This window comes from Phaenicophaeus curvirostris, chromosome 12 (genome assembly GCF_032191515.1).
Source record: "Phaenicophaeus curvirostris isolate KB17595 chromosome 12, BPBGC_Pcur_1.0, whole genome shotgun sequence".
Taxonomy (NCBI): domain Eukaryota; kingdom Metazoa; phylum Chordata; class Aves; order Cuculiformes; family Cuculidae; genus Phaenicophaeus; species Phaenicophaeus curvirostris.
Window position 1 is genome coordinate 4,522,384 of NC_091403.1, and position 22,176 is coordinate 4,544,559.

At 40.1% G+C, this 22,176-nt stretch overlaps 1 protein-coding gene across 2 annotated transcripts in view; it reads right to left on the minus strand.

Annotated features, from left to right (window-relative positions):
- LEO1 (LEO1 homolog, Paf1/RNA polymerase II complex component) overlaps positions 1–22,176 on the minus strand; it is a 29,600-nt gene that overhangs the window by 5,386 nt on the left and 2,038 nt on the right. The window contains exons 2-12 of one of the 2 annotated variants that reach the window (XR_011338236.1): positions 21,161–21,886; positions 20,795–20,899; positions 19,987–20,081; positions 19,171–19,316; positions 17,669–17,753; positions 17,239–17,333; positions 16,823–16,957; positions 16,081–16,216; positions 15,610–15,796; positions 15,267–15,364; positions 13,872–14,054 (exon numbers count right to left, since the gene is read on the minus strand). Coding sequence is in view for 1 of the 2 variants with exons in the window: in XM_069866363.1 (XP_069722464.1) it covers positions 13,950–14,054; positions 15,267–15,364; positions 15,610–15,796; positions 16,081–16,216; positions 16,823–16,957; positions 17,239–17,333; positions 17,669–17,753; positions 19,171–19,316; positions 19,987–20,081; positions 20,795–20,899; positions 21,161–21,886 (1,913 nt within the window). In the remaining variant the exon portion in view is untranslated. Of the gene's footprint in view, positions 1–13,780; positions 14,055–15,266; positions 15,365–15,609; positions 15,797–16,080; positions 16,217–16,822; positions 16,958–17,238; positions 17,334–17,668; positions 17,754–19,170; positions 19,317–19,986; positions 20,082–20,794; positions 20,900–21,160; positions 21,887–22,176 lie in introns of those variants that run through there. The other variant, XM_069866363.1, reaches the window with a different exon arrangement.

Below are 22,176 nucleotides of genomic sequence, written 5' to 3' on the forward strand. Positions count from 1 at the left end.
CCTCTTCTTCCATGTGAAATGTGGCCATGGAGAAGAACAGCATTAGGGGAGGTGATACTGTCTATGGTGACTCCTAAGCTCCGCATGTCAATGACAGCATTCTGGAGCATGGCTAGAATTGTGGCTTCACGTTCTCTGCTTCCCAGAACCTTTCTTCATGGACCTAAGGGAGCCCATATCTCCTTAATAACTGTTTCAAAAATAATGCAAGAGTGGATGTATCTAAAATACTGTAGAAACCAACATTTCCACCAGACATCAACTGAGAAGCATCTCAGCACCAGGGAAACAGTGGTGGGCTGGCAGAGCAGGGCTTAACTGGCTTCTTTGGCTGCTCACAATCCCAAGAAGCACTGGGTTAAAATACTGCAGAGGCTGCTTCAAGAAGCTGTGGTGCTTGAGGGACAAGGTGGTGCGCAACAGGCAAAGACCAAAGACGGGTGTGGGGACTGCGAGGTGACTGCGGGGAGCAGCCTCCCAGCCTCTGCTGGGTGAGGAAACCACATCTGCAATGCAAATTGACCAAGCACAGGCAAGTTATCATCCCAGACAGATCTGTAGATCTGATCTTCTTCCACTTCTCAAACTGGGATTTTCACCATAGATGTTCACACAGTAAAAGCGCTGCCTAGCAGCCAACTATGAGAGGAGACGTAAGCCAGATATTTCCAACGCAATTCAACTGGGCTGGAGCACCTCCCATTCGAGGATAGGCTGAGAGAGCTGGAATTGTTCAGCCTGGAGAAGAAAAGGCTCTAAGGAGACCTTCTGGTGACCTTCCAGTACCTGAAGGGGCTGCAAGAAAGATGGGGAGGGACTTTTTACAAAGGCTTGTGGTGATAGGATGAGGGGGAATGGCTTTAAATTGGAAGGGGGCAGATTTAGATTAGACATTAGGAAGAAATGGTTCACGACGAGGGTGGGGAGGCCCTGGTTGCCCAGGGAAGCTGTGGCTGCCCCATCCCTGGAGGGGTTCAAGGCCAGGCTGGATGAAGCTTTGGACAGCCTGACCTAGTGGGAGGTGTCCCTGCCCATGGCAGCAGGGCTGGAACTGGATGGGCTTTAAGGTTCTGTCCAACTCAAACCATTTTATGAAAGATTTCCCTAGAAAAAAAAAATATTCAAGTCTTGAGGGTCTCTCTGCCGCTCCCAACGTACGCATCCCTGTTACTCCCTGCCTTTACCAAGACGAACACCCAAGCCACCCACCACCATCAGAAAGTGTTTTGATGTTGCATATCCCCAGCAAGCCAACTCCAGCACTAGGGAAGGGAAAAGGCTGTTCCCATGGGCAGATCGTGTCAAATTGGACAGGTGACAAGGACAACCACAGAAGAAAGATCTTCCATTATCTTTCACAAGTGCAGTTTTACGCAGCACCCTCGGTATCTAATATATAATCCATTTATCAGTATCATAGGTTTATGCTGGTTTAATTAACGTAAGCATTAAATTGAACAACTTACCTGGCTCAGATAATAAAAGAATAGCAAAGCCCAGAAGCCCTGACATAAATACTGTGTCACATCAGACAGCAAATGAACTTTGTGTAGAAAAGCATGAGACACATTATCTCTTCACCCAAACACACTTCCAAACCTAAATTTCCTGACTCTACAGCTGCTTTGGCAACAGGCACAAATGAGTTACTGGAGTGCATGAGAACTGGTTTGTAGCCTGGCAGAGCTGTGTGCAACCTATGGCCAGGTGCCCACTCCCTCAACAACCAGAGGACCTGCTGGCTTCTGCTGGAGGTTACCTTCCATTCCCACACCTCCGTCAGCCCCAGAGGTTGTGCAAGCCCAGCTTCAGCACAGCCCAGTGACCTGAAGCCTCCACCCAGTGCACGTTCAGTGCTCTCTTCTACTGGCACTGAACGTGGTGGCATCCAACCGGTGGGTAAAAATGAGCGGTAACATCTTTAACATGCGGCTCACAGGGACTCTCTGTGATTTCACTAGCTGGAGGGCTCTAACTGGAACTGTTTTAAGAGGACTTCAAGCCTCTAAGAGATCCCCCAAGCTCTTACCTCCCCACCTGTACTGCCTGTAAGAAGCCCAGGGAACCTTGGAACCCTGCACCAAAGGTGAGCGAAGCAGAAAAGCCCCCTCAGCAAACTCCTGCGCAGCAGCACACCAACCTCCGAGTGATCAAACACATTATGTGATAAGAATCAGCAACAGTCACTGAATAATTTATGTGATAAACTATTTCTGGAGCACTTGATCAGCTCTACTGGGTATCATTATTTTCGCTGAATCAACAGCCTCCATCAGAGCATATGCTCAAATGAAAAAAAGGAGAACCGTGACAGGTTAGGAAAGACATTTACTACATTAAACGCACGCCCCACTTGCTCCACGGAGCCCTAATGCTGTTCATACATGGAAATCTAAGCAGCTAAACGCATGCTCTTCCTGAAGTGGCTGTCTGAGCATACACAATCTGTCCCTTCAAGGTTTTTCCATTAACATACCCACGTGTAGAGCCATAAATCAAAATGAAAGCAAACAGAGCAAGCCAGCAGAAGGGCGAGAGAAAGAAAATGTACTGCAGGCCATTTTGCAAAAGGCAGCGATCAACTATTATCAGTTAAAAGCAGCTGAGGATGGAGCGATTCTGCACCTCAGTGGCCTACAGACAGCTGGAGATGTGGAAGGATGTTGGAGAGAAACGAGGTGTTTAGCTGCCCTTGAAAACAGAAAAGAACATGACAACTTTATTTTTTATTATTTTTTTTTATAGGGATAAAATGAGTTTTTATAGGAACTCATGCGACCTCTCCCTCACTTCAGAAAGTAGCTCGTGGGATTTGCTGGGGAGCAATCACCAGGTTTTCACTACAAACACTCCCCAGGGATATCCCTCGCTCCTACAAAATTTTAAATCCTTCCTTGCCACAACCTTTCTCCACGTGGCAGCCGTGAACCATTCTTCTTGTTGTACAGACGTAGAGTTTTGGAAAAAGAAAGAAGAACTGCCACGAGGCGTTGCTGTTGCACAGATGATTTGATCAGCACCGGGATTATGAGATCCTTTTGCTAATGAAAGGGCACACGTGGCACGCAAGCACCCATGCTTTCACCACATTCCCTGGACACATTTGTGGGATCATCTGGATAGCTCTGGCAGCAAAATCCCTGCTTAACTCATTTTCCCAAAGGTGGGTGGCCTTGGACGAGAGGAACCCTAGCATACGCTGGGATCTTCAGCTCAAAATACAAATTCATATTTAGTAATAATAACACACAAACCTCTAACTACCGGCTGCGTGCAGAAGACAATCTCATTTCCTACTCTGGAGCATAGAATCACAGAATCATAGAATCACTAGGTTGGAAAGGACCCACTGGATCACCGAGTCCAACCATTCCCATCGTGCTGAGATGTCAGCAGGGTTCACAAGAATGTCTGGGGCCAGCAAATTATTTTGGTGCAGCGAATCAGTTCACCAGGCAGCGGAACACACGCCAGTGGGAATGACGAGGCAGGAAAGCTGCCGGCTGCCCTTCAGCTGCTGGAGTGGTTCCTATCTGCACAAGCACACTGGACGAGGTGCTAAGGGACATGGTTTAGTGTTTGATACGAATGGTTGGACTCGATGATCCGGTGGGTCTCTTCCAAGCTGGTTATTCTATGATTCTATGATTACACCCACTTGCTATCTGGCAACAGTAGATTTTACACTGCTGAACGCTGCTGTGAACTACAGGAACCGTCTTACAGCGTAACAACAAAGTCACACGTAACTGGTTTAACCAAAGCTGAGTATTTTCCTGCTATGGAAACCAGTCACAAGAACCAAAAAGCTGCCCGAAGACAAGAATTTCATGTGCTGCTCTCTCCTAATCTGCCCTGTTCCCTTCTGAAACCCTAAAACTGATGAATGGTGACATGGACTGGTTACAGCTGGCCCAAAGCAGCAATCTGAGCTTTTCATATCAAAGCTCTGCCAATGCATTATCGAGGGTCACACCAAAGCACAGAGATATTTCACCTACCACCTCCAAATGACCTCCTGCAATGTACAGCCTTGCTTCATCTTCACCAAACAGACTTCCCACACAGGCAACAGACCTTTAAGCTGTAAAGCCGTAAGACAAATTCATTCTTCCAGAAACAGGAATAATCCACAAGTCCAAGCAAAGGGAAGCTGGGAAGAGCTCAGTGGTCCACAAATGAACGCGAGAGACACCGCCACATTTAGGGAAAAAGCTCAAAAATCGGCTCTGAAAATTGCAGTTCATCCTTTTCTATTGAGAGTAGAAAATATATGGACTGAAACTGTAGCAAAAGGTGAGCCGAGACTCAGAAAACCTTTGAAAAACTGGAGACAGATAAGCGGCACAACCATCACTGGCAATTTACAGGTTAAAATCTGTCAGGACGGCTTACATCATTTTTGCTGTCTCAGGTCGTGGAAATTCCCATCCAAATCTATTTTTCTATGAAGCTAAAACTACTAATGTTTCATGCCAAGCAACCCAAGAACTAAAGCACTCTGTATTCTGCACTGCAGAATTCTGGCTTTAGATATTAATAGAATCACCAGGTTGGAAAAGACCCATCGGATCATCGAGTCCAACCATTCGCTACTCTATACATCTCAGCAAACATTTTCCTGCTTTCTAAACGTTTAAGTAAACTTTTTGTGGGATTTTTAAGCTATGTTTCCATTCATCTAATGCCAGGACCTCGAGCTGGTCTTCCCCTGACACGTTACACTATGGTTTAGGAGTAAATAGGAATGGCTGGACTCAATGGTCTTTTCCAACCTAGTGAGTCTGTGATGCTGCTCTGCACCCCGGCAGAGGTGGAGATACACAGCTTGGTTGAATCGGTGGGGTATAAAGGCACAGAATCCATGTGTGCATATGTATATGTGAAATATCACTTTTATAAACTGAACTCAAATAATTTTTCAGCCTAAATTGCATTGGTACGTGTGCTAGGTGGTTTTTTAATGTAAGTTTTCCGTTCATTCTACAGTCATCTCTGTTACCAGTTTTTAAATACATATATTTATACGGTCTAGAAAGAACCATCTGGAATCAGGTCCTGAAAAACACATCCTTCTGGCAGACAACTTGTGTACTTCCATGTAATTAGCAATGTTTATTTAGACAAGGCATACTTGGGTGTTTTATGTTTGAGCCTGCCTTTCATTAATTACCACATTTTGCAAAGAGTGAGAAATAACATTGGGCCCTCCTCAAATTCAGCTGCAACAAACCCGGGTATGAGGCCACGATAAAATATATGCAACAAATGATTGACTGATGACTTCGTTCCCCCTCACACCTCCTGTGCACTTGTCCTCCGTGGTCCTGCACGGCTCTGCCCCAGGGGAGGCAGGGAGAGGGGCTGCCAGCACTGCAGAGGCAGCAGCAGCTTCATCCAGCAAAGCTCCTCAGCTAGATTAAACACCTGCTAAAAGTCCTGCCATTTCTCTCCTTCCACAACAACAGATTTCTTTCATCTCTTCGATTTCAGACTTCCTTTCATTTTAAAGTTTTTCAGGTTTTTGAAACACCTGTACAACCTGACTTAAGAAACACCTAAAAGCCCCTTCAAGATCAAAAGCCTTCAGGAAGCCCATTTATCTGAAATCTCTAATGACTTCTGAAAACCGTACAGTCCTTTTAAATTTCACAAACCTAGTCTGTTGAAAAAAAGGGTGTGCTTCGAGTTCAGCCCTGCAGCATGAAATGCATCTGTTTTAAGCCACTCCCAGAGATCCCCAACTCAAATGTGACACCTTGTTTTCTTAGCAGCATCAAAGTTGACCTCTCCTTTCTAGCTCCCCAGCAGCAGTAGCTGATCCACCAGTGCACCTTGGATGATGTTCTCTAACAACAAACCTGTGTGGCCTCGGAAGGTCTGAAGAGATTTAGAAAGACATTGTGAAAGGAAGGCATAGAAAGGGGGACAAAGACAGAATCAAAAGAAGTTTACGAAACATCCCTCAAAATAATTTCTTCCCCTAAAGAAACTTCCTTCCAGCTTATCTCGGAATTGTTCTTTCTATGCAGCCAAGTGTATTTCAGCTGCAGAACTACGCTCACATCCAGTACTGCAGACAAAACCATGAACCGTCCCCAATGTCCAGGTCAGCGCTCTCAACCTTTTCCAATTTGCAGCCTCAAGTCTTAACAGCAATATTAGCTCTTCTGCATATCTGGCATAAGCCTATTCACAGCCAGCCAGAATTAAGAATGTTTAAACAACTTGTAAAATCTCAGATAATCCTGCTTACTCAAAAACTTTGCTGCCTAACTGAAAGGAAAGTTGTCCTAAAATTTAAAAACACAGGAGCAGAGATAGTAAATAACTAAGGCAGTCCTGAAGTCCAACAAAGTGCCTAATTACAAGGTGACCCAAAGTCTTCAAACTGGCAGTGCAGCACCCCCAGATTTAGTTTTCCCCAGTATCTAGTAATCTCATGATAGACTATATCTTAAGACAGACAACCTCATACATGATGCTGCCTGCTACATGCCAGCAGCTACTCCAGATTTAGTGTCTGAGAAAGCCTGAGAACCAGAATAATCCTATTTAGCACTGAGAGATCAAACAGGATCTGTAGAAGGGTAACATATCCACAGATTACTCAAATGTTTCCAGTTTAAGTGTGGTCACTTTGTAATCATGTTCAGAAAGCATTCTCATGTGTAGATGTAGAATTTTTTACTATGTCCAGAGACATTAGAATTACATGAAAAATATACACTCATACATATAAATATACATGAAAAATCCTGGGAATGGTATTCATGAAACACCAATCCCCCCTTATTTGTCCCTCATACAAATCTGGACTCACTTACTGATTCAGGAAGGTTCTTCCACAATAATATCAACACAGGGAACATATCAACAAACCAAACCATCTCTTCCTTAGCAAAGAAAAGCCCATCAATATCATCTAACAATCAACTTCTCTAAGCAAGTTTTTCTTCAGAAAGTATTTAAATATGCCAGTTGTTTAAGTAAAGTTCATGCTGATCTTATCAACAATTAATTCAGTGAATGCAAAATGATGCGGTGATGGAAGTGTCTTAAAACCCAGCACACAGCTATATGCCTAACCATACCTGTAATTACAGCAATTAACAGTTCTGAAGAGCCTCCTAGAGCTCATTGTTGACGAGGTCCTTAACAATAGCTTAGATAGGACACTTCCAAGTATTTGCTCTTAATCCTTCGTGCTCTGCCTACTATGAAAATAGCAGCAGCATTCAGCTCACAACAGAAAAGCCTCCACCCAAGACAGTTGTGAATTAATTGCTTCTAAAAGAAAATGCAGTCAGCTTAGAACACAGGAAAATACAGCTCGGTAGACTGCGCCAACTGTGTGCAGCATCAAACCACCAATGTGACCTGAAGGGCAGAAAGGGATCCTTCTGCAGGGGGCTTTCTACCGCGATACCAAACGCAGAAAATCAGCCACCTGCCAGTGGAGATCCCAGGAAAACATTGTCTAAATGGCTACAGCAGACACAAACCTAATTATCAACCAGGCAAGCACCATAAATAACACAAATAGATGCACAGATGTTATTTCTGAGATAAGAACAGGGGCAGTCAGAGCTTCAGAAAGCTCTTGATCTCATTCAGCCACTCCTGCTATCCTTGAATATACACTCCCCTGGTCCCTAATTTTTTCATCCCATTGCAAGTAAGTATTTCTAACCTCAAACACGGATATTTTAATACCCATAAAGCTTTTTTTATTTACAGCAACATCCAATCCAACATGTCTGTTGAGTAGGGGCAGCCAGATCAAGTCAGCTGGCTCTCAAGATAAAAATAAATATATTTTCTATGTATAACCCACTACCCGTGACTAAACCTGACTGCAACAGTAGAAAGTGCTCGAGTTTAGCTGAAGCTACAATCCCATACAAGAAAGGTTTAAGGGTGCTGTGCTCAGCTGGACTTCTCTTTCTTAAACTGAAGGTTAAAAAAGCTGACTGAGTAGCAGAACTCGCTACCTGTTATGATGCTGCATACCTTTCTCTGGGCTCTGTTCAAACCCTGCCTATGTGACAGCTGTATTGCTGCTTGTTGGTTTGTTCTGTAAATTCTTGGAAAACTTTCAGTACAGACCTGAAATTCAGACTGACAGTGACCAGGCACATCCTGAAAGGACACACCACAGTGGGTGCTGAACTGAGTACCAATTTGTCTTGACAACTTTAGAGAACAGGTAGTAACAAATGCCTGTATTTTATACTGAATATACTATTCTTTTTCTTCCCAAACATGCTTTATTTGCACATCCTACTTATGAAAACTTATTTTCTCAGGGAATCTGATCCCCTTTATTACCTGAAATAAATCAATCTTTTGGTTTTTATAGCACTGCCGAGTCACACAGCAACAGGTCAAGGCTGTATTAGTGTTTTCACTGCATAATATGTTTCTTGAATCTTTTACAAACCTACCATAAATACTCACCAGGGACTATAACGGGCTTTATGCAACCTTACTAGATTTTTTTTCCTTCAGACAGCTTTCACATCCTAGACTGAATGCCTCTAGCTTGCTAGGTTAAGGATCCTGTTGTTTATTCCAGAAGTTGACCATTTTACCTCTACAATATTTCATCTTGGGTTGTACATCCTTCACCATAAGCCCAAACACTTCTGAAAGCATCAGCCCTCCTTAAAAACCACCGGCTTGTCAAGACACCTTGTGGACTTGGAAGGTTGTTCCCCTCTAAATTGTTTTCCATTCATTGTTACATAGAGACCACTGCAATGTAGATCAATCAGGCCATTTATACAAGCTGGACTGCTACAAAACTTACTTTCCTGAAACTATCATTTGAAAATTTAGTCTTCAACAATTTGACTCTTCCTAAAACACAGGAGGTTGCTATGGGCTTAAATGTCTTTACTGTAGGTACTGTAAGAGTTTGATCTGTACCCTATGATCTCCTATTAGGCTGACCTAAACGAGTTAGTCCCAACATAAGAATGTGTCCCAGTCATTTTCAGAAGACTGATCTATGAATACAAGCATATTTGGGCCAAAACCTGCAGTTCTATGAAACCACAAGCTTTTTACCTTAGATGAAGACTGTCTGCTCAATAAAGCATTTGTATAAGTTCCAAGAAGAAAAGAGGAATATCATCTATGTCCCAAGGCAATTCACAGAACTCATGGGAAGAAAAACAGGCAAACATTTTTAGTCAGTAAGCTAACACTCCACTATTTCTGTCCTTGTTATTTAAGCCTCCTGTTTCATCATCAGATGTGATGCTGTAAGTGATCAGCAGTGCTTCTCAAAATGACAGTGGCTATTTCGCATTTTTTTCCAAAGGAAGATGTTCTCCTTGCCTTTGCTAATCACCAGAAAAACCTGTACTGAGAAAAACACAGAAAATTCAATCCAAAAGGCAAATTACCAATTTGACATACATAGCGTAGCAAGGCGGGTATGGAAAAAGGATAATAACTCAAGACGTGTTAATATTGATATAAAATGAGGTACATACAAGCGTGCTAAACACCTGAATGGAAAGGCTGGTACTGCTGGTACCAAAACCCTAATGTTTATTTCCTTCATATATTGAAAATGAGAGCGTTTCTTCAGTATTCATGTAAATTTTCTAAAAAAAGGATTTATCATAAGATCAATAATGAGTCTCATTGTGAGAACCTGTCCTGTGCAAAACGTTTACCATGCATCTTTAAACTCAATAAAAAAATCCTTAAGAAAACTGCCAAATTACCAGGCTAAGATTAGCACCTCGCTTACACAGTTATATTCTGAAGTATTTTGCAAAGAACAGAAAAAGCATCAAACAATATAAAATGAGATAGCTGACTCAGTCACAAGATATAAAAAAAGAGGGTATGTTACTTAATACTTCCACTGTTTTATAAGATTTTATTTATCTTTCATTTACAATAAAGAATACAAAGTGGTTATGACTCAGTGACTAACAATAAGCTAGTGCTTCCCAGAAAATTTCAACAGAACCCAGAGACTTCACGTTTGTTGGTAAACTGGCTCTACCACCTCTCACTTCTTCAAGAACAAGCCTTAATGGAAAAGAAAAACCCAGACCAAAACAAAAATCACTTTCTGAAGTTAAGCTTCCACTTTTATCACTGATTTCTTCCAGATATCAACCCATACACTAAGATTTACAGGCCTTTAAAGCATTAAAAATACCCTTTAAAAACAACCACCAAAACCCTCAAGAAAAAAAGTCTTTGTGACAATCACTTCAGCACAGATTTACTTAATTTTACGGTACTTCCCCAACTACTTAGCATACATAATTCCTCAGAATGCCTAGGAGTTTTGAAGCAATTAAAGATACAAGCTAGTAATCAATACCAGTTTGCAGCTTTTTTGCAAGTCTTTCATGTCCAGACAAGTATTAAAAAACCTCAGCTCAAGTCAAAGCAACAGCAGGTATTAGTCACATTGCCCTCTGAGAAGCACTTCGAAGTCAAGCCACAGACAAGTTCCTGAGCCTTAGAATAACCTAAGTTTCACAGGTATAAGACGTTATACCTCTTATAGCAAAAATCAAAACTTTTATCAGCAACAAATCAACTTCTTGATCATTCCCCTGTAACAGTCTCTATGCATTCAACAACACCCAGAGAGCTCAACTAGCAGTCTAATGTTGTCAAACAACAGTGCTCTACTAGAATGGGCTGACACCAAGGACCTCCATGGCTACTGGCTGAGAAATAAATACCCATGACTTCATAGGAAAGTCACCATCTCATGTTTATCACATTCCTCAGGCTGCAGCTTCATATCAGAACTGAGCTGAAACTTGATGCCATATACGGGATGTCCTGCTCCACCTCTGCTTCCCCTTGCACCACTTCAAGGCACAGCTCCTTTTTCTAATGTGCTAGTCGAGACAGCTACACCAGTGGAAAAGTATTTGCTTCTTTCTGTATGGTCAGGGAAAGTTTTCATCCGAAAGCCAAATCAATGTTTACCTCTGCCAAAGAGATGACCCTTCCCTGATGTCCTCCAAGTCGACTGAACTGAGATGGCTGTGATGCTTACGCGGCCTGTAAGGCATTTCTGCAGGCAAGCCTGGCAGAAAACACACAAACTCAGCAGAAAAGAAATTTCCTGACAGTTTACCAAGTTGACTCACTGTCCTGGGCTAGTTATTGCCAAACCTGCTGCTAGGAAGAGCAAAGGATTGTGTGGGCAGCTGCTCCTTTCAGTGGGCACTCCTTGATCCATCGTGTGTGCCGCAATAGGAAATTCATGCCAAGTCGCATGGCTAGGATGGAGAAAAATTGCTGGTTGAAAATGCCACCAGGTACCAGAAAGAAAATTCTAGATAAACTGGAAACCAGGACACAGTTGAAGGATACTTCTTAAACAACAAAACTATAGACTTCAGAACAGCTTTTGGTGACTGTTTAAAGAGAATTTATCCTACATCCTGCCACGAGGCTAGAGTCAGCCTAGTACTTACATAGCTTAATATCAGCCCTTCAAAGAAATTTTTATTTTCTGGAAGTTGTTCAAATGTTCTTCCTGGAAGAACTATTCTTACCACTCAGCACCAGAGTAAACACAGTTCAATCCAGATTCTTTTTCCTTTGGCTTAATATTTTTAATTTGAATAAAATGAAACAATTCCAAGTAATTCTGTCATACTTGGAGGTTGTGAAAAGGGATACTAGTAAACTGCTTTCAGTTTAATAAAACTATACATTAGACTCACAATTAAAAAAATACTGTGGATAAGACTAAATTCATTCAAGTGACTTTAATTACAGGATGATTGTTAAACCAGTTTAAGCTGAGAAAACACTTTCTGAAATTCCGTGTTCAAATAAGACTTTAAAATAGCAATTTACAAAAGAAGACAGTGTAAAAAATTACTTCTTTTCATCTTTTTAATCCACAAAAAGCCTCATTTCTGGAAGCTAAAGCGGATCACTTAGTAAAGGCTTAGTTAGCATCAAACCTATGAAAGTAATTAAAACATTTTCACTCATAGGAGCGTAGAAAAAATAAAAACAGCCAACACTAATTAAACTGACATTAAAGCAAAGGGTGGTGTGTTTCCACACACCAAACCGGTTGCTTAAGAGGTATCTGGGCGGTTTTTATGTGAAAGTACAGCATGTTACATCCATACAGAATGAGACCCTTTCTAAACAGCCAGCTTCTTCCTGAGAAGGTTACAAACAGAAAGCAGGTAACATCATGTAAGAAGCCAGTCTCCCAGCAGAGGTCTAAACTAAGAGGATTACAGGGTCAGAATTCCAGCAGATGGAGAAAGGTTTTATCTGCACATTAAAGAGGCACAGAACTCTTAGATAACAATTTAATCATAGCAAAAAAGAACAGTTTCTCAGGCACTCAGACCTCCCAGTTAACATTTCTCACTTTGTTTTCATTCTTGCAAATATCTACACTGCAGGCAGCTGCTCAGCAGAATACATTAACACATGCAGAGCTCTGTCCTACTGCAGCTAGAACGCTCCTCGTACCTTCCAGGCATGAAAAATAGAGGTATATCATTTCGGAAAACTTCTGGCCTGATTAAAGATGAGAAAAACAAGACGTCCAGGTCGAAAGCTGTATCTCAAAGAACCAGGGAATGCCACAAGAACAAAATGCTCACTACGAGGCACTTATACTCTTCTGTTTTGTAAAAAGCAGGGCAGGAGAGAGAAGGGTAACAGTCCTCTTACTTAACTATCAATCAGCTGCTTTATTTCCTCTTACGTAACAACAATCTACATCATGAACTTTTCAAAGCATCAGTCAATGGTTTTGTTTCAAGAGGCATTAGGCTGGTTCTGATTTCTTTCTGTTACCTTTTTCAAGTCACATCCAGAATCAGGTGAAAAAGCAACACAGAGAATATCTGAATGCTCTCTCACCGATGAGAGAAACTACATATGGGATAATTCATCCTGGAAAGAAAGTGTGGAAAAGTTCATGTATTTCTTCTCTTCTTTCCCCACTTTACAACTAGTATTACATCATCAAATAAGGTATTTAGAAATAGTATAAAAGCAGCACTGATTCTGTCCAGAACACCCTCCTTCAGTGACTTCCCTGCTAAACAAAACTATTTATAAAACCAATCAGGAAGAACAAGAAATAGCACCATAAGGATTATATGAGATTATAAGACACTATTCTTAGGACATGTTTTTGCATTGTGGTTCATTTCACCTTTTAAAGGAGACTTTCATCTCTGCTTGCAGATATTTCTTAATTTTGTTTAAATAGGTGTTCTTTACTCTGACATTTACATCACTAGCATGTGCCAATTATTATTATCAAGGCTCAGCCAATGGATTTTCATTCTGGATTTCAATGCATGAAAAATAAATGTCTCACATGATGATCAGTTAATTATTCTAACCACAGGAACTTCACAGTTTACTCATATATGACAAGAAATATTTTCAGTCACCAAAACATATCAGCATATAATGTTTTGTTCACAGTAAACAGGAACTAAAAAATATTTAGGAAAAAGACAGAATTGTACCATACCACTCAAATGTTCTCCCAGCCCTTCTATAATAATGGTAAACTACACTGCCATACCCTTGTCAGGCAAACTTATCATTTAAGCAATCTGTAAAGATTAGAATGATTTCTCCTAATGAACTCAGTAAAAATCACTGATTAATTCACTGGGAAAATCAGTTACTACAATTCTCAAAACTGAAATGTACTGTGCAAGATTAAGAAACGGCACTGTGATGATCCCCGGAGCAGCAATTTCTGCAATAAGAGAAAAATCTTAAAAGGTAAAAGGAAGTCAAAAAATTTTATTCACACCAAAAATGTAGACTTCAATGGAATTTTCCTTTATCAAAATAACCCCATCATGGTTACTTACATCTTTGTGGTAAGAGAACTGTACAAGATATATATATATAAATATATATATTAAAAAAAAATCAACTTTTGTGCTTTCTTAATCATCATCATCTTCCTCTTCATCGCTGATCACATATTTCTTATGCTTCTTACTTGCTTTGTCATCATCCTCTGCTTTTCTCTTTCCAGAAGGTTCACCTTCCTAAAGGCAAAAAAGGACAAAAATAAACCAACACACTTCAAGCTAAAATACAAAACTCAAAACAATAACAAGTACCTTTAAAAATACCCTCACATCTAAGTAACCTCACTGCTTTTTCCATCTGTTGGTTTTGGGCTTGTTTTCTTTTTTTTAAATTTAGTTTTGTTTTTTTTTGTTTTTCTTTTTTTTAAAGCAACTTGGATTTTAAGAGGCAGGAAAGATTGAGTTTCAGTACTTTAATGAATTACTAAAGTTTCAGAACATTTATTCAAAGCATTTTAGTCTATATTAATATATTAAGTACAGTCAGAATCTCAGGAAGGATTTTAGCATGAAAAACAGGAATTAGTAGGGTGGGAATCTCAACGATAGCTTCTTCCTCAGAACAAGCATTCTCTTGTAATCTAGCAAAGCTACTGTTAAATGATTCATCTTCCTGTTTAGCAGAATACCCCCATTAACCACAGTAACAGTAAAGCCACTTGCTGTGTGTGATAGAGGGTTATTAACAACAGACTGATGTTTTCAGTAATAGTAATGAATTGTTACCAGGACAATACTTTGTGCTGTGTTGTTGACTAAATGCACAGAAGAGCAAGGCTGTGCACAGCAAGTCAACTGTTTCACGTATGTAGACGTGTATTAGGAGTACCACACTTCCTATCTGGTGACTGAAAGTAAGTAGTTATGCATCACTGGGCTTTTTTGCAATACTGCAGCACCACTCTGTGGCCCTGATGGGAATTATTAACTTCAAGCCATCCAGTTTTAAAATGGAGGCTATCACTGCTCAAGCAGCAGAGAAATGCTGTTGACTTTGGGTGGCTGGAGCACCTCCCATACCAGGACAGGCTGAAAGAGTTGGGCTGGCTCACCATGGAGAAGAGAAGGCTCCAAGGAGCCTTATAGAGGCCTTCCAGTACCTGAAAGGGGCTACAAGAAAGCTGTGTCTGCCCCATCCCTGCATAAGTTTTTCCATCTTTAAATCAGAAATCACAATAGTGACCTCCTTTGGGAATCACTGAGGTCTATGAACTAATGCAGTGTATAAGAAATTGGTGATCCATTACCATGGAAAACATTCCAAGTCAAATAATACATTCATTACAGCATAGATGAAACTACAAAAGCCTCAGCTTTAAAAACTAGATTTAGTGCAGGAAATGTTCCTGACTGAAAAATAACAGCTTAAGAGCAAAATCTTTTTCTTACCTCATCACTAGTAAGTTTCTTTGCCTTGAGTAATCTTTGTGTTTTATCATCATCTGAGCCCTCATCACTGTCAGAAGAGTAGATCCTAGCACGTTCCTCTACAGAGAAAAATGAAATGGGTGAGGAAGAGAGAGTATTGAAAATAGTTCTCTTTTATTTATTCCCGCAAAAAGCTTGGCAGAATCTAACCCCAGCATAAACAAAATAATCTGATATCAACTGAATTCATGTCTCCTCATGTGTCAAAACGACCTGGCAAATGCAATCTTACCAGGACTCTTCTGTGTAATGAATCCATCTGACTAACACAGGCCCTAAATACATGCTGGTAAGGTTTAATTACCTCTGATGCCACCTTTGTATCTGTTTTTGATAGCTGCTAGGCTGATAGAATCATCTCCCTCATCCTCTTCATCATAGCGATCAGGTTCTAAATAATTTGCACTCAGACCACGCTGATGTTGCTTCTCTCGCATTCTCCGCTGCTGAGATTCTCTGCGAATGGAAGCTCTTAATCTCTCCTCTTCTTTCTTTCCAAAGAAAGAAGCAAAATACAAAGATTGAAGAGAAAAAAAATACTCAGAAGCACCTTGTATTCCACTGTAGCTTTTGATACAATTTCATGGCAGTGTAAAGACTGCACACACACTGATGTTTTTGTAACCTCTAAGGTTAAGCTAACAACTCTCAGCTGTAACTTCAAAATACATTCTGTTTTTTATAAAGCCATAAAATGTTCAGAAATGCTCGGGTATGTTACAACTGCAATTTTTTTTATTAAACCAGCAGATAAGAGAGTTTTGTGCCACAATACCTTAATCATTTCTGTGCGCTGAGACTCTGGATCACGACCTGCCATTGGCAAAATACGAATTTTCTGGGTCTTTGAACATCTATCTGCCAGAGACAGAGTCATCTTCCTGTGAGTGGCACTGTCTGTAGAGTGTGGCCTGTAAAAAAAATAATCCTATGGGTTAAATACTTTTTAAAGGAGTGTATTTAAGGGACAACCAACAACGGTAGGGCTAGCATACTTAAAATTTCATAGACTCATCTGCGCAAGATTAAAAACATAATCCTTTTAAAAAATTATTTATGTGCATTGTAACAGCTACTGAAGGCATAAATTCCTCTCTCAGCAAACCATATGCAGTTCATTACCTGCCTGAATAATCACCCTCACATTTCACTTTAATATCCCAAGACATAATCATCACCTTCATAGCAACTGTGCATCACAAGAAAGATTAATTTCAGGGAATATTAATATTCTTTCTGATTCAGATGAGAACTTACACTTAAAAATGCAAATTAAAATATATATAAAAAATACTTGTAGTCTACATATTGCAGTGAATGGCATATTAACCTTTCAAAGAGGGACACCTAATTCAGGAAAAAGCCTTATTGAAATACTGACTTTGGAAAACAGCACATTCTTATTTAACACTTAAGCTCTCAAGATGTAAAAACTGGTACCTCTAATTTTTATATACTAGTTACAACACTTATTTGCAAAAGCGGTATTAATATTTGATACAGAATAGTATGTTTACCTGAAGGTTAACTTTGTCTTGAAAACAGCCTGTCCTTGTAGACCTGTCCCTTGCCTGATAAACAAATGGTTGTGATCTCCCTGTAGTGGCGCCTTGTACACGTCAAAGACCTCATTGCCCAAGTGGAGAGACATGCTTAAAAGAGAATCGTATATCAGTTACTTGATAAAGCCATTAAAGTCTATTTTTTGCCTCATTTATAAATGGAGAAAGCCTTCATGTTTCCTTTTTGTATAAAGCCAATTATATTTAAATCCAAACGAAGCAGAGCTTAAAACATTCAAAGCACTGAGACCAAAATAAATTTCTGCTGTGCAGAACTGACATCAAAGTTTGCTGACATTCCAATTCTGCACGCCATGGCATTTCACTGCAAGAACAACGGCATTCCTCAAAAGCAAAAAGTCCAAACTAACCTTCCATCTGACCATTTGACTATGCGTGCATTACTTTCTCTGATCTCATTCCCTTCCTCATCACGTCGCATCCGCCATCGTATTGTGTTTTCTACCTGTGGAAGAAAAAAAGCAAAAACATTTTTTCTAACTCACAGTACGGAACAGTGGTAAAATCTATTCTACATAGGTCAAGAATTACAGTTAGAAAGGCTAGATAACTTGTTGAAAGATGCAAAGAAATTAAAGTGAAAGTTAACACTTTTATAGTCAAGATCCAGGTGTCAAGCTTTTTTAGGAATTTATTATTGAAACAGATTGACTTTTCTCAGTGCTGAACTGCTCCACACTTTCATACTCTGAAACACAACTCAAAACACCATTTTAAAATACCTGACATAGACTGCGAAGAAATGTGGCATAAAAAAGAAAAGGATAATTAACATTATACCTTGAGTTTTAACCTAGTTCTACCCTCTTCATCAAGCATCTCCTCATCTTCAAATTCATCTTCATAATACTGGGGATCGAAAGGTCTGCAATAGATGATATAATACAGTCTTTACTCTTCTAAAAAATTAATCCAGATTATTTTAGAGCTGTGTAAAAATAACAGGTGCTCCAAAGGTTTAAATTATACTCTATGCCCAAGAGCAGGCACCGCAGCTGTGAGAGCCATTTCTGCAGCCATTTAATTTCCTGCATTGATTCTACACTGCAGGAGGCCTTCCTAAGTGTCTTCACCACCATCAATTACAGACACTTTAACATCCAGACCCTCTAAATGGCTCTAGCTAGAGAAAGCAAGACTGCCTTAAAATATACTGTTTCCTTAGCACCAGGATGATGAGAACAGGGTTAAGTCTGGAACAAAATACATACACAATATCATACAGAGAAAAGAAAAATTATCATCTCACAGAGCTGGTGAATTAGGGATTTTATAAGAGCACAATCGTTGTTCTTTTTTTTTTAAACCAACCAAAGGGAAAGGAAGATGAGGTTGTTTTTCCTCTCTTCCTTCAAAAAATCTGACGAGAGGGGTGGAAAGGAGCAGGGAAAGACCATTCCTTGGCCTCTTTCCTAATAGTTTTCAGGCTGCTGCAAGGGGAAGAAGTGATAAACAGACTGCTACTGTGCAATTCTATTTTCAGTCCTGTCTGACACCCAAAGATCCTCAGAACATCTCTCAGCTACTAACCGGATTCTTAACAGTTCTCTCCTGAAACGGTATAAAGCATGAAAGCCAGGAAGAATTAGTTAACTAATATATAACAGAAATAATGCCACACTGCCAGTTAACAAGGCACTGATTGAATACTACAATAAAGTTGGTTAACAAAACACTCAAAGAGATGGATTTAACAGCAACTTACTAGAAGTGCTGGAGGTAGGCTTTAGGGCCAAACCTATCACTACAAACAAGTCTAATAATTTGTTTTGTCTCTCCTTACGAATTCCAGAAAAAAAAAAAAATCTTTAGCTCTGTTTAAATCAATACGAAAAGAGTAATCAGCCATTTCATAGTTAAAGAGTACACTAAAAACACACACAAATAATAAAGGATTTCTTCTAAAATAAAAATTGATTTTATCACTAAAAAGTGCATCAAGATCCCATGCACTTCACTTTCATACCTCTGAGACCTTTATCTATGTTTGAAATTCAACTGATAGCATGTGCTTTCAATTAAACCATATTTTTAGTTGGTTTGTTGGTTGGTTTAAAGGCAAGAAGTTATTCAATCAAGCTGAAACCCATACTCCTAAGAAAACTACTCAGCCCTGGATATGTAACACTAATAAATATTACTACCGACTGCAACAATAAGCGTGTATCTTAATGTCAAAGATTATAAATAGGGCCAACATATTTAATTGTATTACTGAAACAAAAATCAATATAGGGAAACACTAAAAAAACTTTATCATCACATATTTATTGTGCAATTACCTGGGCTCCACGCTAAGGAAGTTGGGCAGCTTCACAAAGTACAAATCGTTACCCAAGTCTGTGTTTACTTTTGGTATTTCCACCTCTATTCTAGTCTCTGGAATGGGTTCCTCTTCCTGCTGTTCTTGACTCAGTCCATTCTCATCCTAATAAACAAAAAAAATCAGGAGTTTAAGTGAAAAAAGTCTACCTAGCTGCCATTGCTCTAATAAACACTTGCACTCTGCTTGAAGAAGCATCATCCATATACACAGAGAGAGATCAGGAAGCACTGGGTAAAGGAACCTGCACATTTTCAGTGAAAGCAAACCAGTTCAGCGTGTTTTATGCCACTTAAAGTTATTTCAAATATCAGAGCAAACTCAAGAGACCAAAGACAGTAAGGAAACAGCAAAGGAGCTGACATACGCTTTTCAGCTAAGCACTGGAGACTAAACAGGGGACAACTCTTCCCAGATAAAAAAAATATTTTTCTGTATTATCGACAAGACGCAAAATGAAAATATTTGTCAAACAGTTTACTAAGGTACCAAAGACAGCAAGGAGTTTGTATTTTACTTGACGACAATCAGAACTAATCAGTATATTTCTTACACGTACAAAAGTAGAGTAAGGATGGCGGAAGGCAGGTAAATTAATCCATCTGATATTGCTACGTTTAAAACTACAATAACTCTTTTAGCTACGACAAAATTATCTCTAACAGTTACTTAATGATATTAGATGTTTTTCCTCACTAAAATATGATCAGACTCAGTGTTCCACATTTCAAAATGGAATGGCATGCTAATGATTTCAAAAGTCAAGTCCACTCACAATGGGCTGTCCTGGAGTTGGTGGCTTGTCTTCTCCATCACTCCCCGAGGAAATGTCATCTGCCCCCCCAAACAGATCCATGACATCTGTATGCTCTTGAAGAGAAAAATTACCACTTTTAAATATACACTTTCATGCATGCACCCCTCTACATGCAATCAGACTCACAGAAAAAAAAAATAAAAATTAACACATCCTTCACTTTCATTACCATTTGAAATCACCCTCAAAGGTTATATTTACGAAGGACACACTACTCTCTTGTCCTGAAAAGCAGTGTTCCCCATGTATTTTTAGGCTAAGAACCTAAGGTATGTTTTCTTGGAAAGGCTCCATCAAATAAGAGAATCCAGTTGAAAAATGGCAACAGAAGACCTAAGAGTACAAAATCATCCTTTACTCAAGTAAACAAATATCTTATATATTTATAAGCAGCAACTTCATAACACATTTTGGGGATTTTACTTCTCAGAAGAATCACTACCTCTTTCTCAGCCAGCTGAACCTGCCAAACCCAAGGCAGGTACTCTGGGCTGCTCTGATTAGAGGCACCATTTCTTAACATCCTTCAGTAAAAGTATGCGAAACAACCTTTGTAAAAGAAAAGCTGTCTCTCATGGAGGAAACTGAAAAATTGAAAGCTAAGTAGAGGTAATTAGCAGAAATACAGCATGTACATTTCCATGGCACTGTAACTGCACTGTAAAGCAAGCGCTATCAATGTTATCAAGTTCTGTAGCAGATGAATGGAGCGCTTAAGGTGAGGATTAAATGAACAAAGTCCCCACAAAACAATGTCACCAGTTACCTTTCTGTCCTTCTGTATCACTGTCTGCTTCTGAATCTGATGCAATTGGTTTCTTCCGCTTCATTCGCAGAACTTCATCTTCACTGTCACTGCCCCTTGCAGACTCTATTAAGCAGTATAATTATTTTCAGCAAATTAAAGACCTTGTTCCACATATTTTAAAATTTCTTCACATTAATAAGTTGATTCAGATGAAAATGAATCTAAAAGCGTGGCATAAAATAAACATTACAGATATGACCATAGTTGAAAGCTAAGTGATTAATGCCTTTACATTGAGGTCTGAATAATTTCAGGCTGATATAAATGAGACAATAAACAGAGATCAAACTAGCAGCAAATCATTACAACTGTATTCAGTCCTACCAGATTTATGCTCTTGGTCCTCCTCATCAGAGCGCTGGGCCCTTTCGTCATCATCGGAGTTCTGCATCTTCTCCTCATCAGAATGTTGGGCCCTTTCATCATCATCTGAATTCTGCATCTTCTCCTCATCTGAGACCTGTGGCCTCTCCTCGTCATCAGAGTTCTGCATTTTCTCCTCATCCGAGTTCTGCAGTCTTTCCTCATCATCAGACATCTGTGGCCTTTCATCTTCATCAGAGTTCTGTACTTTCTCCTCATCGTCAGAGTTCTGCTGTCTCTCTTCATCATCAGAGTTCTGCTGTCTCTCCTCATCATCCGACTGATCGCTTTTGTCCTCCTTGCCCCACTTCTCATCCTCCGAATGTGCTTTTTCAGAACCCTCTCCCTCAGAATGATGACTGCCTTCGTCCGACCCATGCCTGCGATCATCCTCCTCATCATCATGAGCCGCTTCTGAAACACTGTGCTGGTCCACATCTGACTGATCATTATCTTCATGCTCAGAATGTCCAGAAGCTTCAGAGCGATTGTAGGATCTTTCAGAGTGGTTGTCACTCCCTGTGTGATGGGATGCCCCTTCATCCTCACTGTCATCTCCAAATAACTCCTTGTTACTAGGCTTCATAGCCTCCCTATCATCATCCTGGTCGCTGTCACTTCCAGAAGCATTACTGCCAGAGCCAGCATTCTCCTGATCGGAATCAGATTCAGACCCAGAATCAGAATCTGCAAAACAAACACCACTGTTTCAAGAGTTGAAATGTCCCTACAAAGATGATCATAAGACGATGGGCATTGCTTTCAAAAATAAAAATACACTGCCAAAACCCAGAGAGAGAACTTACAAAGAACTGTAAGAAAAAAATATACAAGTTTCTCAGGGAGACCTCATCACTGCCTACAACTGCCTGAAAGGAGGTTGTGGAGAGGTGGGTGTTGGTCTCTCCCCACAAGTGACAGGTGAGAGGACAAGAGAGAATGGCCAAGTTACACCAGAGGAGGTTCAGATTGGACAG